This window comes from Neovison vison, chromosome 12 (genome assembly GCF_020171115.1).
Source record: "Neovison vison isolate M4711 chromosome 12, ASM_NN_V1, whole genome shotgun sequence".
In the NCBI taxonomy this organism is placed as follows: Eukaryota; Metazoa; Chordata; class Mammalia; order Carnivora; family Mustelidae; genus Neogale; species Neogale vison.
The window spans coordinates 146,948,545-146,965,497 of NC_058102.1; the positions used below are offsets into that span (position 1 = coordinate 146,948,545).

The 16,953-nt window shown below is 60.9% G+C and overlaps 1 protein-coding gene across 1 annotated transcript in view; it reads left to right on the top strand.

Moving 5' to 3' along the window:
- Positions 1-4,763: 4,763 nt before the first annotated feature.
- Positions 4,764-16,953, top strand: part of ADARB2 (adenosine deaminase RNA specific B2 (inactive)) — a 112,703-nt gene continuing 100,513 nt past the window's right edge. The window contains exons 1-4 of the mRNA XM_044228311.1: positions 4,764-4,791; positions 11,950-12,811; positions 13,158-13,173; positions 16,698-16,733. Coding sequence (XP_044084246.1) covers positions 4,764-4,791; positions 11,950-12,811; positions 13,158-13,173; positions 16,698-16,733 — 942 coding nt within the window. The remainder of the gene's footprint in view (positions 4,792-11,949; positions 12,812-13,157; positions 13,174-16,697; positions 16,734-16,953) is intronic.

Consider the following 16,953-nt stretch of genomic DNA (forward strand, 5'->3'; position numbering starts at 1 on the left):
GGCGGTCTCCAAAGGGCTCCCTTTGAGGTGGGACTGTTGCTGTTGCCACGGAGCCTTCCCATCTGTAAAGCAAACACACACCCAAAGCCAGCCGGCCCACGCCCACTTACCCTTGCGGCTTCCTGGTAGACCCCGTCCTTGGCAGCGGCCCAGCTGCACGCCCCCCTCCGTGGGAAACAGCACCTGCTGCCCCTTTTCAGTTTCTCACCCGTCATCCGTGCTGCTTTTTATCCGTTAATATGTTCAAACCCTAATATTTTCATCACCCTGGTCAGGGGTACATAGGGAGACTCGCAGCCTGCGCTCCTGACGAACGGGGACCCACACGTAGCACATCATTCTGGAAATAACCCCCCAGGCCTGCCCAGCAGCCAGCACCTGACCCTGAGGACCCCCTGACTCCTCTCCCCAGGGAGCCGTCTGCCCGATGGGGAGCGTCACATACATGGAGTGCATCAGCACCTTCTTGTTGTGCCGAGACCGCTCTTGCTCAGTGTATTGTTTCCAAGGTTCGTCCCTATCGTACACATTTGACGACGTCCGTTGTCTCCACTGTTGATAGTTGCCCGTCCTATAAACGTGGCCCAATTCATGTACCCATTCTTCTGTTCACGGGTAAGCAGGACGTTCCTAATTCTGAGCTGTAATGGATAAAATCTCCCTAAACAGTCTTGTACAAATCTTTTTCTTTTTTGGCATACTTATTTCCTTTTCCTTTTCCATATATATCTAGAAGTGGGATTGGTGTATACAGCCCAAGTTCTCCCAGAGCTGCTGGTGGAGGAGAGCCCTGGTTTCCCTGCCTCTCCCGGCGTCGGGCTGTGCCGGACGGTGCGTCCTGACACAGGTCTGTGCTCGTAACTTGCGCTTCCCCAACGGGCGATGCCGTGGAGCCCTTCGGGTGCGCTTCTCATTGGCTTCTGCATGGCCTCCCTTGTCGAGTTTCTGTTCAAGTGCTTTGCCCATTTTTTTAAAATTTGGATCTTTCTACCCTTTATTATTAAGTTGGAAGAGTTCTTATATTCTGGATACCAATCAGTCATCTTGATCGTAAATCTATTATCCCAATCTGGGGCTCATTTTTCGTTTTCTTAACAGTGAATTTCAGCAATCTGAAATACTTAATCTTTAATTTTGATGAAAACTAATATTTTTATGATTAGTGCTTTCTGCATCCTAAGAAACCTGCCTCCACAAGCACCCTGAAAGTCTCAGCATTTTCTTCCACAAGTTTTATCGTTACGGCTTTTATGTTTGGGTTTATGACCCCTTTTGTGACAATTTTCAGATATGGTCTGAGGGAGCTCAGAGTTCCTTTTCCCAAGCTGGTGTTGAGTCCTTTCGACACTATTTGTCTGTGAGGCTTTCTTCAGCCATCGCACTACTTGGAGATCTCTGTTGGAAGCTGGCGAGCGTCTCAGTATGGCGGCCTTCCTGAACGCGGTTTCGCTCTGGCCTGGTTATCGGTCTTCAGGCCACGTGCAAATCGTATTTGTTCTTGGTTATCAATATCCTTGACAAACGTGGTCTCACAGGGTTCCAGGGAAGAGCGCTGCCCACAAGGTCCCAGCCATTTATTTTGCAAACAGCAATGAGGCTCCAATGCAAATGTCCTAGGTCACTTAGGAGACGCATCGGAAATTCTTGGCTGGCCCGTGACCACCAGGCCTTTGCTGGAAGTGGCACTTGGCTGGAGGACAGTCCAGGACCACTACTGTCCGGGGCCGTTTCCAGCTGGTGTGGGGCATGCCCAGCACCCCTGCCGGATACTCCCCCTACAGAGACACCTTCTCCACCTTTCAGACTTTACAACGGGGTGCAGGGCAGGCGGGAGCCAGCTTCTCTCAGTGGACCCCAGATGACCAGAAGGGAGCACAGTAGATGCGCACAGGCTGTTTTCCATCTGGAACCCGCCCGTGCCGGTCTCAGGACTGGGGTGAGCCCAGCACAGCCCACGCGGACACCATGTGCAAGAACACAGCCGCCAGCTAAAACGCCGGCATCCAATCGTTCTCGTAGTAATTCTTCTAAACAAAAATGCAATTCCTGCTGTCCTCCCTAATGACGGGCCTGGGCTGCCACCTGCCCCCTCTTGGCACAGAGGCGGTGACGGCAGGCGAGCCTCCGGAAGAGCCGGCAGGCCCAGCAAACAGGCTCGCCGCTCTCCAGGCGTCCTGCCTTGAGCAGGCTGGTGTGTTTGAGCTGGAGGGGTTGCTGGGGCATAAAAGAGGTTCAGATAGAATTCTGAAAGTCCTGGTCAACGTGACTTACTAAGACGGGGGGAAACACAGAGAAGGTGAAACCTGCCAGACTGACCATGTGGAAGCATGTTGTTGGGTGACGTGTGGTGCGGCCGTCCCCACCATCCACCTCCGGAACTTTCTTCTTTTCTCAAACTGAAACTCCGTCCCCATCACACGCCGGGTCCCCTCGTCCCCCGGCCACTGGCTCCCACCTTTGCCTCTTCTGTGTCTCTGGGTCTGACTCCTCTGGGGACCTCAGATGCGTGGGCCCCGCCGTGTCTGTTGTCCTGTGGGGGCCGCCTCACCCCCGTCTGCGTCCTGGCCTCGAGCTCGGTCCCATGGGGTAATAGTCCGTTGCGCACACAGACTACACCGTGTCATCCATCCTCGTGTCGGGGGCGCTCGAGGGCGCGGATAGCTCTGTGAGACCATGCTTTCCATTCCTTTGGGTGTAGACCCAGAAGCGGACGTGCTGGTTCATCACGTGCCCCGTCCGTGCAGAGCTGTGAGCGGGTGGCCCACGGCAGCCGTGAGCTGGTGGCCCGGCGGATGAGTGGGTCAGGTCCGCTGGCCGTCTGATGCCCTCCTTGGAGAAATGTCTATCCAAGGCCTTTGCCTCGATCTGCACTTCAGACATACCGGATGCTCTTTTAGGCTTGAAGCCCGGCCTGCCGCATAGTGCTTGGGATTTACAGAAACTGAGTAAGTGCCCAGGGTTGATCTAACCCGGGTCGGCCGCTTCTGCCCGGTCTGGGAAGCCTAGAACCCAAGGACTTTGAGGATCTGAAACAGTTTCGACTAGTTTGTAATTTTGCTAAGGCGAGCTCTGAAACGGTTTCGTGTACTTTTGTGGGTGTTTGGCTGGTCGCCCTGCTTTATTAGAAAAATGTAATTTCATTTCGAGATGCCCCAGACTAAATCACTTGAGCTTCACACTCTTTGTGTAACATTATTGGGTGCCCTTAATGAAATTATAACTCAAGCAAGAGATTTCATTCCCGTGTAGTAAATTAGCTTGGGCTGAGAGGGCCCGGGAGAGCCCACCCCTCCCTGGCTGCCGCTTCCCGTCCGTCGGAGGGAGAAAGAGCATTTTATGTTGAGTTATTTATTGTTCTCTCTGAGTGAACATTACAGCGTTGCCGTCCCTACTGGAAACGCCAGCTGTTAACAGGCTCCTGAATGGATTTCAGTGTGAACTCCCCGGGCCTCTGGAAAGCTTGGGTATAGAGAAAACAGGCTCAGAATTGCAAGAAAAAGAGCACATTCCCTTCGGCCACACGCCCGAAGGCTGACTGCAGATAGAAGCCCTGGCTGAGGTTTTCACGCAAAGTCACACTTAGCTGTGTGCACTAAGGGAGCCCCGTGAGGCAGCAGTGCCCTGTCCCCAGGACAGAGGCAGACGATGGCTCGGGAGACACCAAAGACCCGGCCCTCCGGCGCCAGCAGATTCCTGGCGGCAGAAGTGTCCCCTTGGCAAAGTAGCTCAGCCCCCGGGGCCAGGCCAGACACAAGAACCACCAGGACCCTGGGAAGGCCCCCGTCTTGGCCCCAGGACGCAGGGGAGCAGGCGGGTGTCTGAGAACGGGGAGGACTGCGTGTGCCGTCCCTGGACGCGCTCTCCTCTGCCCTGGGGTAGGCTCCCGCGTGGACAAGTGCTCTTCGCTGCCGAGGCTGGATTTAGTCGGCGGAATCTCCACAGAAAGGAGCTTCTCCTTCGGCCCCTTTTTTAATGTCTCCCAAGTGCATTCCCATCCCACAATCCCCCGACCTCTCCGTTTAAGAGGGAGACTGTGGGGCTGTAGGTCACGAGCGGTGCTGCCCTGGGTCCAGCTGCCCAGCCCAGGGCGGACTCGGGACAGCTGCTGCCTCCCCGCCCCCACCCGGGTGCAGGCAGAGGGCGCGCTCTCCCGCCCCCGGCCCTGCAGGAGGAACAGAGGGGCCCCGCCCCTCCCGCTGCCCAGACGCACTCCGAGCGCACTGCGGGGCCTTCACAACCCCCGGGGCTGCACTTCAAGCCCACAAAGCAGCGTCTCCGCTCACGGGAGAAAACGGTCTCGGCGTCTCGTTGACTACGGCTTCTCCTTGCTTCTCTCGCTCACCTCCCCTCTGCGCTGCCCCTCCCCGGGGTCCGAGGCCGCACCCCACCCGGCAGCCCAGGAGCTCGTGCAGGGTTGTTGCCCCCGAGACGATCGCTGAGTTTTGAGGGACACAGAACAAGAGGGGCGATGCCAAAAATGAGACAAGGAGAAAGATGGAAATCATGAAGTTGAAAACGGAACGGAGAGAGTTGGATAGAAATGCCGTCAGAAATTCAATGAACTGAGCCAGAAGGAAGTGGCTGGAGCCAAAGCGAGCGTTCGGCCTCCCTTCCCGAACCCTTGTGATAAGAACGTAGGAAAGCATGGAGTTTTTCTGAAACTCGATGTCAAAAGTGCATTTCCTGTTCTTCTTTTCTTTCCAGACAAAGGAAGCATGTTGTCAGCCCTCATCGCTCCCTTCAAGCACTTAAGTCCCGGGGCCATGAACATGGAAGACGAAGACCGTCTAAGTAAGCAGCTCCCCATGAGCAGAGGGGTGTCCTCTAATGTCCCCAAACACAGAGACCTCGGAGTGATGGGGGGGATACTGTCTGGGCTTCCCGGAGCAGGAGGCTCTGCTCCCGCTCCCCCACCCCCTCCCTGAACCCCTTCCCCAACGTGAATCGCATCCCCACCAGGGATCCTGTCCCCACCCGAATCCTGTCTCCACCCGGAACCCCTCCCTGCCATGAAACCCCATCCTCACCTAGAATCCTATCCCACCTGGAATCCCGTCCCTACCTGCGGATCAGGACATTTGCAGTGACTATATAATTGAGAACCCCAGGGATTGTAGGGGAAAAATCCATTCTCCTGCACCCCCTCCTCGCTTTCCATTGTTTTTCCCCTTCAAAAGGAAAGAAAGGAGGGAGGGAGGGAGGGAAATGAGCACAGTTTGTACAATTTCTTAACAAGGGAAAGGCTGGACGGGTGCCGACCTGTTGAGGCATTTCTGGCTCGTGAAGGAACCCGGGAGGCAGCAGGGCAGTGCGGGGCGGAGGGACTCCAAGCGGTCCCCTGCCGAGACCCCGGAGGGACCCCGGGGGTGGGGGGGCAGGGCTGCTGTGGGGGGGTGGGGCTCCTGGACGTGACCGGCACACTCCCAAACCCCAGACCACACAGATCCCTCCTGCATTTCATTATGACCTCACCTATGGGCCGTCCTTCCACCAAGTGTGACGGCGCAGACTGATCAAGGCTCGAACTCCCCAGGACCTTGACCAGGACGCACGGCCGTCGGCTGGTGAGACACACGGCCGGCAACAGGACCGAGGCTGAGGGCATGTCCCGCGCCCCCGCCCGATTCAAAGTCGCACAGCAGGGTTGCTGGACGGGCACAGAGTCCCGCGGAAATCAGGACGCGGCTCCCTGGGCCACCCTTCCGGGGCCCCTCCTCAGCCAAGTTCGCAGACACTTGTCCGTTGTCTCAGGGTCTCAGCGGGAAAATCTCCAGGACTCGGTCTGTGTGTGTACAAGTACCTCACAAATGGGGACCACGTCCGCCAGCCACAAGCACGTGCCCACACGTGCCCCAAGCTGAGCGGGACGTGTGCACGTAGCAATTCGGCTAAACACGAGGAGAGAACGCGCTGAGACGGGGAATCTGCCTCCTTCGGTCGGGGGTGGGACCTGCTGACGCAGCTGGAGCCCCGCATGGGGCGAGACCTCCCCCACGGGCTCTGGAGCTGTCACTGCTCCCCACGAGCCCGCGCCACGGGTCCCAGCGCCTCGCGGGCACAACCCGAATCACAGAGTTGGGATCAGAACGCGTGGGACCGTGTGTGAACGCAGTAAACGCACAAACTGGCTATTTCCCCTAATCGGTGGGAACCTATGGAGAAGATTGACTTTTAATTGTTTCTTACACATTAGAAAGCCTTTGCAACGCTTGGAAAATCCTTACTTAGAAAACCTTATTCCCAAACACCGTTCAGAGCAAACCTCCAATCAATGGCCTGACGGTGCCCTCCAATACCGTGGACACAGTCTCGGCAGCGCCCTCGGGACGAGGGAGAGGAGTGAGCGGGGCGAGCAGGGCGTGGGGGATGTGTGGTGTGCGGTGTACGTGTGCACACACACACCTGTGCGGTACAGGTGAGCGTGACGGGAAGTGTCCTTCGTCCCTGCAGCCGTGTGACGCAGGTGTGCCTGCGCCTGGTTAGGCAGAGGCGCTCAGCCGGCTCCTGTGTGTCTCACTCTGGGCGCCGTCGGGCTTTCCCACAGCCACCGGCACTCGGCACCTCTCGTCCCCGGAGCCTGAGCTCCCACTGCCAAGGGCAGAGCTGCGGCCAGGGGTCAGTGTCCGGAGACACTCAGCCTATCTGCAAGGACAGGTCACTCCCTGCACGGCGGTCTGGAGGGAGGAAGACCCACCCACCAAACCTGCTTCATCCACACCCAGACGTGGGGAACCACCACGTCCAGGACCGTGTGGGACACGTCCTCAAAAGGAAGCACCTTCGTCTGACACAGGGCGTCAGACCTGCGCTTCTGCAAGGCGGCCCACGTGGCCTCTCAGTGCTCCCGGGGCACGGATGTGCCACAGTGACCCCTTCCCACGCAGCTTCTCACCCATGAAGCACCAGGGCCTCCCTTTGGCCACTGGCCTCACTCCTGCGCGCCCCCAACTGATGCAAATGGGGCCGACCAGACGGCCAGTTCCTGGGGTCCGACCACCTGCAGCCACGACGGCGTCACCGTCGGCCACATGCACGGAACAGCGCCCAGTGCTGTGCCTAGTCGGAGAAGTCGGGCTGCCTAGTCGGAGCAGACAGACAGACGCTGGCCCCAGAAAGGCGGACAGCAGACAGGGTGACGCAGGTGCACGATACGGGGGCACAGCTGCCTGCTGGAGCTGGACGCCGAGAGACCGCAGGCCCGGACTCCCCGTCCACGTGGCCTGTGCACGTTTGAAGGACGGTGCCCGCACACAAGGGCAGCCTCCTGGTCAGACTTAGCTCTGAGAGGGGATATTTCACCTGGAAAATGAAACTTTCGCCGCAGCCACACCAGTGTGAAATTCTGCACTCTCTCACTAAGATGCAATTCCTGCACACGTGGGACCTCTCCTTTTGCCAAGAGGGACAACGCACTCACCGCCCAGGAGACGGCCCGACGTGAGCGCCGACGGGAAACGGCCGCTTCCCGTCCTCCTGCGAGTCGCTCGCCTGCGTCTCCTGGGCCCCGGGCGGCCTCTGAATCGCCGGCGACCGTTCTGCCGCTGGCGCGTGGGGTCTGTCTCATGGAGTGCGAAGTCATTCACCTGCTTTTTTTCTACTTTCCACAACGGAAGGACACGAGTGACTCTCGGAATCACAAAGCCGCCGTCAGCGGGTCTCATGTTCGGCGCGGGGAGGGCGAGGGAACTCGCCCTGGGCCGGCGGGGCATGCAGGACCCCTGCTCACGCTTTCCTCGGAGCAGGACTTTGCTGAGGGAAGACTTGTGGGATCCAAGTCAGAAATCTTCCAGCACGACATGAGCCTTCCGTGCGGGCTCCGTGGGGTGGTGGGAGCCCCCAGACCCATCACCCCGTCCAGCCCCCCTCTCTGCCCGCTAGCATGTGCCCACAGGCTGACGTCTGCACGCCAAGTGCACGCACACGGGGAGTGGGGTCAGGCTCGCCGAACAAGTGAGTCCCCGGTCCAGCCCCTGCGGGGAAGTGTGCTGCCTGCGGAGCCGCTCTGAGCCCGACCCACCGCACGTCTCTGAGGTACGACGGGCACGTAGAGCAATTATTTGGAAGAATGAATTCCAGGGTAGGATTAAAGGACTTTCTAATTCTTACAACCTAGTATGACCTGTCCGTTTGACCGTTGCTAGTGTACAACAAGTACGTTTTCAGAAATGAATCATTTTTATCATGTAATAAATATTCTAGTGCCAAGGTCTGCACCCCAGAACCCACAGAGAGTCCGGGCGGGTGGGCTGCCTCCCTTCTGTCAAATCCTTCGAAGCAGGGGCAGCCGTCATTTCCACGGCGGCCACGATCAGTCAGCAGGAAGCACAAAGCCTGGAAGCCTGTGGCATTCACGGACCCCGTTTACGGATCACGTGGGAAGTTGCATGGGTTGTGTCCCCTGAGCCGCACAGAAGCCCCGCACGACAGGGGCCATCACGCTTTCCTGCGGTCTCCAGACAGAGCTGCTGGTACTCATGCCGCCCGTGAGGTCTGGGTGGCCCACGGGGCCCAGGAGCAGGAGACTCGGCTGGGAAAGGAGCCCCGTATACTTGGATGCCGCGGGGCCCGGACCCGGGGAGCGTGTGTGGGTCAGGTACGGCACAGCATGGCCTCACGCCCCACTGCTGGCTCACCTGACAACAGAGTAGGGAAGCCTATTAGCTAGCGGAGAGCGAAGTGAGAACCACTGCCTGGTCGGGGAGGGGACTGCGATGGACCCCCTTCCCTGGGGAAGAAGGAAATGTGCATTTGTGAAGTCAGAGCTGGGGTCCCATAAGAAATTCGTGTGGGATCGCAGTGGCGAAACGCCCACAAATGGGCATCGGGTGTTCCCGGTGGCCCTGGCAAAGCGGCGTGTGGTGTCCCAGAGCAGGCCCGTGGGTCTGCAGGCCGGAGCTGCGGTGCAGGCGGGTCCCTCCACCAGGCAGCCTCCCCTCCCCCGCGCCATCTCTCCTCTGGGGACCGGGACTCACTGTGCGTGTCCAACAGTCGTCTGTCCGTCCGTCCTAAGGGACCGAGCCTCCCAGAAGACAAAGGCTCTTTTTCCTCCGACTGTGTCGGGAGCCAGACAGACACTGACTCACGGGAGCTCTGATGCCGACCGAAAGGGAGAGAAGCGGGGTGTTTTGTGTTGCAGTCTGGGGCCCACGGGCTCCGCGACAGAGGGATGTGCTCAGACCTGGCCTCGGGACAGCCCGCAGCCACCCGGAGCCCACACACTCTGACAGGACAGAGGCCGTTACCCTGCTTCCTGGCGGTCCCGGGATCCCAGCGGAGACAGCAAGGAAGAGCACTGCAGCGTCTGCCTCTCTCCGTCCTGCTCCCATCCAGGATGTGTTCCCTGCACGTCAGGGTTTGGGCTGAACGTCCCCCTTGGCCTCCTTCGGGGCATGCTCGGGATACTGTCACAGGCACATGCTGTTCGAACCCACATCCGCCGCTCTCAAAAAGTGCAGTTTGGACACGTGCAGGGACCTGCCCCTGGTCCCACGGCCCTGAGACACAGAGGGGACGTGGGTTCTCGTGCACAGGAACCCCAAGCTGGAGGGTGACCGCTGCCCTGCCGGCCTCCTGCCGCTTCTGCCAACCACGCTCAGACCCCGCAGCCAGCTCAGCGGAGTGCCCGGCCGCGGCGGGGAACCGAACCCAGTCTGCGCATCTGCAGGAACCAGACGTTGTGCCAGAGCATCCAGGACGGGGCCCAGAAACCCACTTTGTGCCTCAGTTGTTACTCGCTGTTGGGTATTATAGAAAGGGCCTCCGTGCCACAATCCGATAACCGTGGCCAGTGCCACGGACAATGGTCAAGACGGCAGCCGCGGCTGCTGTGCGTCAGGGAAGGGAGGGGAGAGAAGCAGTGTCATTGCGGGTGGAGGGGAACGTCCGTCCGCCAGGGCTGCTCCTCCAAGATAACCCTTTCCGCCTCGGAAGGCAACAGAGGTCATCTGATATGCAGGCCGCTTCCCGGGCGCTAACAGTCCAGGCGACCCCCACCCCGCAGGAAATCAATAAGAAATTAAAGCGCTCCCAGCAATTTTCAACGCAATCTAGATGGGGCTTTTGGGTCGGGCTGTGGTTTTTTCCCATCTCTACGTTCAGTGTGAGAAACTGCGTGGTTAATCTGCTCTACCGTGCCTTGGCCTGAAACACCGCGGTGGCGGAGCTCCCGGCTGCCTGGCCCGGGAGGCATAGTGATTAACGAAAGAGGCAGAGATTAAGTGCTTGATATTGGGAAGGTGATTATTTCTACTAAAACAGGCTGTAAATGCAGGGCATCCACCTCTAACCTACAAAACCCTCCGCGTCCCACCTTGGAACAAAGTCCCCTCTGCAAACCTCACACTGCGTCTCCGCAAACAGGGACCGCGGCCCGCCCGGCCCTGCCAGGAGCCCCGAGGGTGCGTCCCCCACAGAGGGCACCTCTCTGCGCCGGCGCGTGGCACGTTTCTGCTATATTCTTCGCCAGCAACGCCACGAGGGCGAGGTCACGGAGCCCAGCACGCTTCCTGCGGACCGGCCCCGGGGCGGGCCTGAGGGGAGCCCACGCGACGTCTGCCCACGAGCTACAGGCCAGTGTCAAAATCGCCCCACGTTTCCCCGGGGCCTAACAAGAGCAAACTCACTCCCGACGCCAGGGCACTTCTGCACGGGCCGCGCCTGGCCCCGCCTGACCCCGCCTGGCCACCTCGCCTGCCACGTCTGCCGGAACCGGGGCCGACCGCACTCCGCAGCCTCACCGCCACCCAGAGCCCAGCACAGGGAGACCCTGCGAAGGAGCCAAGAACACGACGGACGATTCTGCACAAAATGTAACTTACAGCAGCCGCGCACGTTCCCGGGACACTCCGAGCTTGACCAGCAAGCCCAGATCTGGGCTCCTTGTAGAACACGGGGCCGTGACCCCACACAGGGGGGGGTTTAGGAAGAAGGGCAGGGACGTGGAGGTCTGAGGGGGGCTCTGTGACCGGCGCCCGCCCCGCTCACCGCGGCTGCCCCCGGAGGATTTCAGAGGAGACCCGAGGGGTCAGCGCACCAGAGGCACATTCACCCACGGAGCCATCGGGACTCTTGTCCCTGGGTCCCCAAGCGATCCATGCCTGACGTTTCCAGAACAGAACCACGTTAGCGGCCGTGAGATGTCCAGGACGGCCAGTCCACGGAGGTTAAATGATTGTGACATGAACTAAGCACCCACTTCAGCCGAGGACGGCTTTCCTCAACTCACTTCATATGATTTCTCGCAAAGGAAGGAAGAAAAGGGCCATCGCAGACACAAAGGAAGTGACCCTCTGAGCCCGCCTTGTTTCCTCCTCGTGTTTCGGGGAAAGCAGGAACATCTGGAACCTTTACTCAGTGCGTGTGAGGACCCCACGATCTGTCACGTCTGTGCCCGTACGATGCACACCAGCGATACCCTCACCTGTGTATCATTTTCACCATCTAGCACATTCCTGAGGTCCACCCCGCTGACGCACACAGCTGGGTGCCCCGCAGCGTTCTGCTGTACGGGGACGACGCCACTCCCCCCACCACCGCCCTCGGCAGGGAAGGCCTCCTGACCCTCAGCGCTGCCCACAGCGGAAGGGCGGACAGGGCCGCCGGGCCGTCTGGTCGGGGCAACGCTGAGGGTCGCCCAGGCCCAGGGCAGGCAGCTGGCCTCAGCCTCGACACGTCCCAGCCCAGGCCCAGAGCAGCAGACGGCAGCAGCACGCAGGGGCCGTGCTCCCCACGCGCGCCCCCAGGAGCCTTCTTCTCAGAAATGCGTCCCTGCGAGACCCGCCCGGGAATCCGGGTCCTTCCACTCGGCCCCCACTTCTGGGTGCTGTTCCCGCGGCTCCCACCGGCCGGCCACGCGGGCACCGGGACGCAGGGGTGCCGCACGGCGGTACCGTCTGCCGTCCGTCGCGAGCTGCCAGGGCCCGGGGTCACGGCTGTGTTTCTCGCCCGCAGGTACCAGCAGCGCCGACGTGAAGGAAAACCGGAACGTGAGCAACCTGGAGGCGCGGCCCCTGCCCGCAGGCGACAGGGCCAGAGGCGGCGCGCCCGGCGTGAAGAGGAAGAGGCCCCTGGAGGAGGGCAACGGCAGCCCCCTGTGCAAGCTGCAGCTCATCTGGAAGAAGCTGTCATGGTCCGTGGCGCCCAAGAACGCGCTGGTGCAGCTGCATGACCTGCGCCCGGGCCTGCAGTTCCGCACGGTGTCGCAGACAGGCCCGGTGCACGCGCCCGTCTTCGCCGTGGCCGTGGAGGTGAACGGGCTCACGTTCGAGGGCACGGGGCCCACCAAGAAGAAAGCGAAGATGCGGGCGGCCGAGCTGGCCCTGAGGTCCTTCGTGCAGTTCCCCAACGCCTGCCAGGCCCACCTGGCCATGGGCAGCGGCGCCGGCCCGTCCACGGACTTCACTTCGGACCAGGCCGACTTCCCTGACACGCTGTTCAAGGAGTTCGAGCCGGCCGCCCCCAGCGAGGGCTTCCCGGGCCGCCGCCCCGCCGATGCCGGGCTGCTGTCGTCCGCCTGCCGGCGGGGGCGGCTGCTCTGCCACCCCCTGGACCTGGTGGGCCCGGCGCGGCCAGACAGGCCCCGGCCAGGCCCCGCAGCCCCCGGCGAGAGGAACCCCGTGGTCGTGCTGAACGAGCTGCGCTCCGGCCTGCGCTACGTGTGCCTCGCGGAGCGGGCGGAGACGCGGCACGCCAGGAGCTTCGTCATGGCCGTGAGCGTGGACGGCAGGACGTTCGAAGGCTCAGGACGCAGCAAGAAGCTGGCCAAGGGCCAGGCGGCTCAGGCCGCCCTCCAGGCGCTCTTCAACATCCGGCTGCCCGGCCACATCCCCAGCAGGAGCAGAAGTCACCTCTTGCCGCAGGTGAGACGCGCAGGTTCTTCAGAAGCTAGCACGGGCGGTGGTGGGCAGCAGGCGGAGCCCTCTGCCCGGACTGCAGGCTCCCCTGGGGCGCACGACCTCCTCTAGGAATGCCAGGCTCTGCCCGGCGCCCTCCACGGGCCCGGTCTCCCCAGCCTCATCAGTAGGATTGACGTTTGGGGGTTTGGAGAGAGGGAACGCGTGAGTGGAAAGAGTGTCCAGACCCTGTGTTAGCCAAGCTCGCCCTGGACACAGTGATACCCCCTGCGAGGAGCAGGGCCCTGGTCCCCAGAGCTGGGTGAGCAGCAGGACACCCGGCGTCTTGCCCGGGCCACTCAGGACCCCGGCCGCTGGGCAGCGCGGTGGGAGTGCAGCCCACCTGGTGTGTGGCACAGGGCGGTCGGGGGGCGCCTCCAGCTGGGGGCCCAGAGAGAGCCCCACGGGTGTGGCTCACCTCACCTCAGTGAGGCCAGAGGCAGGCCGGTGCGTGCACGGCCCCCTCGGCGCCCCAGCCGGGCCAGATGGAGGTGGGGTCCAAGGCCTCGGCCGATGGGTGGAAGAGGGCTCAGGGGGAGGGGGCTGAGAGCCCGCATCATGGTCATGTCAAGGTCATGTCACGACCACTATGATTTCAACAGTGGGTCTGCTTCTCGCCCTGGCTCACCGCAGCTTATTCGGGAAACACCGTGCAGCGCCGTCCGTGATGCCTGGAAACCACGGCGTCCTTCCCGTCCTGCGGGTGCTTGGGGAGGAAAACCACTGTGTCTCCCCACGCTCTGGGATTGCTCTGTGGCCACCGCTTCCGGCGCACGTAGGCCAGGCACAGAAGGGAGCGGGCAGTGAGGGAGCCCGTGGCCCCGTGTGGCTGCGAGTCCGCCAGCACGTGGGGGGATGGGGGGCTTGGCCACGGAGCAGGGCAGCTGCGCAGCCTTCTCAGCGAAAGGCTCCGGTGCGGGCCCCGGGGCGGAGCGGCGGCCGGGCCAGCGCTGCCCGTTCCCTCGTCGGGGTGACAGCTGCGAGGCTGGCAGTGACCCGCCCCCACTGCCTGGTCCGTTTCTCTGCCACCTCGGCCTCCGGCTCTGTCACTTATTTTCGGAGGTTAGCTGGGCGCTGTAAGGGGAGGCTGGAGGCGTCCAGACCACGTCGACACCTGCCCTGCCCTTCGATCCCGCCTCCCGGGGACGCAGGGTCAGGTAAACCGGGTGTTTGCAGAGCAGCTCAGCGTCCGACTCCATCCCCGAGCACCTCCCGGGGTGGGGGCCGCAGCCTGCTCTCGCCTCCCACACCCCTGTTCTGTTGTGTGCCCGCCGTTGCTCCTTTCTGTCCCTGAACTCGGGACCCTGTGGCATAAGTCTGCGACAGCGCCAAGGAAGGGGTGATGCCCCCCGCAGTGGGTGAGCCCTGGGCTGCCCACGACCTCAGCCATGCTGTGTCTCCCAGCCCCTTCCCGAGGAGGCCCCTCACCCTGGCCCCCAGCGGGCCACCGCCAGCCTGGCGGGTCCCCCCAACCCGCCTCCCCCACTGCCCCCACACCCGCTCCCCTGCAGGCTGGAGCCTGTCAGTGAGCTCTGGCCGCAATGCCCCCTCCTTTCATGTTGTGACCCCTGAGCGCCCGGAGAGAGGGGCCAGGCTGCACCACTGCTTTGTGACAGCCACTGGACCCCAGGATGCAGCTCGTCACCTAGAGCCACAGCCCAAAATTGTTTCCTCTGACGGCCGCTGCCCACCCCGACCGGATGACGGAGGCTGTGGTTCACGGGTCACAACTGAGGCTGCCGTGCTGCAGGCTCATTACCTGCTCCCTCATCCCTGCACCCCAGGGCTGCGTGGGGCCGAGCAGGCCAGGGGACCCAGGGCCAGGCTTCATTGGGGGCTTACTAAATGTGAATCCCTGTCTTGGGCATGGTCTGGATTCGGGGTCTGGATTTGGGGTCTAGATTCGGGGCATGGTCTGGATTCGGGGTCTGGATTTGGGGTCTGGATTCGGGGTCTGGATTAGGGGTCTGGATTTGGGGGGGTCTGGATTCGGGGTCTGGATTTAGGGGCTGGATTCAGAGGCTGATCTTTAATTCAAAAAAAAGATTCCAAGAGTCTAAGTCGTGCCTTGCTTCCCTGCTCTGCCCGATCCTTACCCCGTGGTCCTGGGCTCCATGTCTGCAAAGGCACGACCCTTCCTCCCCTAACTATGCTGTTAACACCTGCGCCAGGAGAGACAGCCCTGGCCCGGCCAGGCTCCCGGAAAAGGCAGGTCCCCCTGACCCGGGGCCCACGGCAGCCCTGCTCACTGCTGGACTGGCCGTTCTAACGCTCCCAGCCCTGACTCCTGGTTCTGCCCCACAGTGCGGTCTTAGGTGAGCGGAATGACCAACCAGGAGTGTGGTGGGTCACAAAAGCACAGTCCCGCAGGCTTCCCCCAAAGGCTCCGTGGGCGGTACACCAAGTGCTCTCTGCTGGAAGCCGGAAGCCCCCCCGTAAGTGATGGGGAACGAAGGAAGGATTCGATTGTAATGGCCCAGGGGGTCCGGTGGGGAGTGCACGTGCTGGGGCGTGGAGCGGGATCCCACACTTCTGATTTCCATGCAGGGAGGTCAGCTCACCTGCCCTGTTCAGCCTGGAGACCAGGTCCACAGCGGCCTGGAAGGGCGTGCCAGAGACTCGCTCTGTCCTGACGACAAGTGTGGGTGAGAGCAAGCTCTCCAGCGCCCTCAGCCGAGGACCGTGGGCAGCCTGTCCAGAGAGGCCACCGTGCTGTGCCGGTCACCCAAGCACCAGCCCTGCTGGGCTGCAGGACATGGACGCCTGCAGGCAGAGGGTCCCTCCCTAGCAGGAAAGGCAAATAGCACTTGCTTCCATGGCCAGTTTGAAGGAGGCGGTTCTGAAGAGCAGTAGGCCCAGTGACAACGAATATTGTAGGTATTCCCCAAAGTCTGATTTTCAACAACTCCTTTATCGGGACATTTCTCAGAACTGAGCTAGTTTTGTTTCTTTACTTTCCTGAGATCTGGCTTTGGGTCTCTTACCCAGAGGGCTAAGGCCAAGGCTTTATTAAATTCTCTAAAACACAGTGCAGACCAGGGGGATGGTGTGTAACTCACACACAGGTGTGCAGGCTATGCACTGTGCAAATATCCGTGGATAAGGATCGCCAGGGCAGACCAGGAGGTAGCTGGCCCACTTTCCTGGCCTGTTCTTGGTGCTGCTTCTCAGTACAGGGCCCCCTGAGATGCTTGCACGTGACACCGAGTCCGCGTCAGCGTCTACAGATGGTCCCCAACTCAGGATGGCTCAACTCCAGCTTTGCGTCGGTGCGTCGGTGCGAAAGCGGTACGCACTCAGTAGAAGCCATTCTTTGAGTTTTGAGTTTGGGTTTAGAGTCTCGTCCCGGGTGCACTTGCCTTTTGAGCGGCTCCCGTCAGCCCCACGATCACGGGGGTCACAGCGGGTCCACGGACAGCCGTCCCGCACCCATACCTGCCGTCAGCTCTCCACAGCGAGCGTCGTACAGGATACATTATGTGAGAGCGTCCACACCGCGTTCCCAAGTAGGCGCCGTGGCGGGGATTGTCCCAACCGTGGGCCGAGGTCCGCGTGCTGAGCACGTCTCAGGCCGGGGCAGCTACATGGGACGGTCAAGGTTAGGCGTGTTAAATACATCTTTGGCTTGAGGATATTTTCCATTTACAATGGGTTTATCGGGACACAACCCCATTAAAAGTCAAGGATAATCTCTAAATACTCATTCCCTGGAAGCATCATCATAAAAAAAGGAGATAAAATCACAAAATCTCTATCTGTCTCCGGCCTTCACTTCCCCACCCAGCATGAAAAGAGCTGACCTCGTAGAAGCAGGAGATCCCATCAGAAGGGCATCTCCCCGGTGCCTCCCATGGTGGACAGGAGGAGGCCCCTGGGGTCGGCCTCGAAGGACAGTGGGTACCTGACCCGGGGTTTCAGGAAACAAGGACGGAGACTGACTTGCACGAGCTTCTCTCGCACTGGTTGACCCCCTTTGTTTTTTGTTTTTTTGTTTTGTTTTAAAGATTTTATTTATTTATTTGACAGAGAGATCACAGGTAGGCAGAGAGGCAGGCAGAGAGAG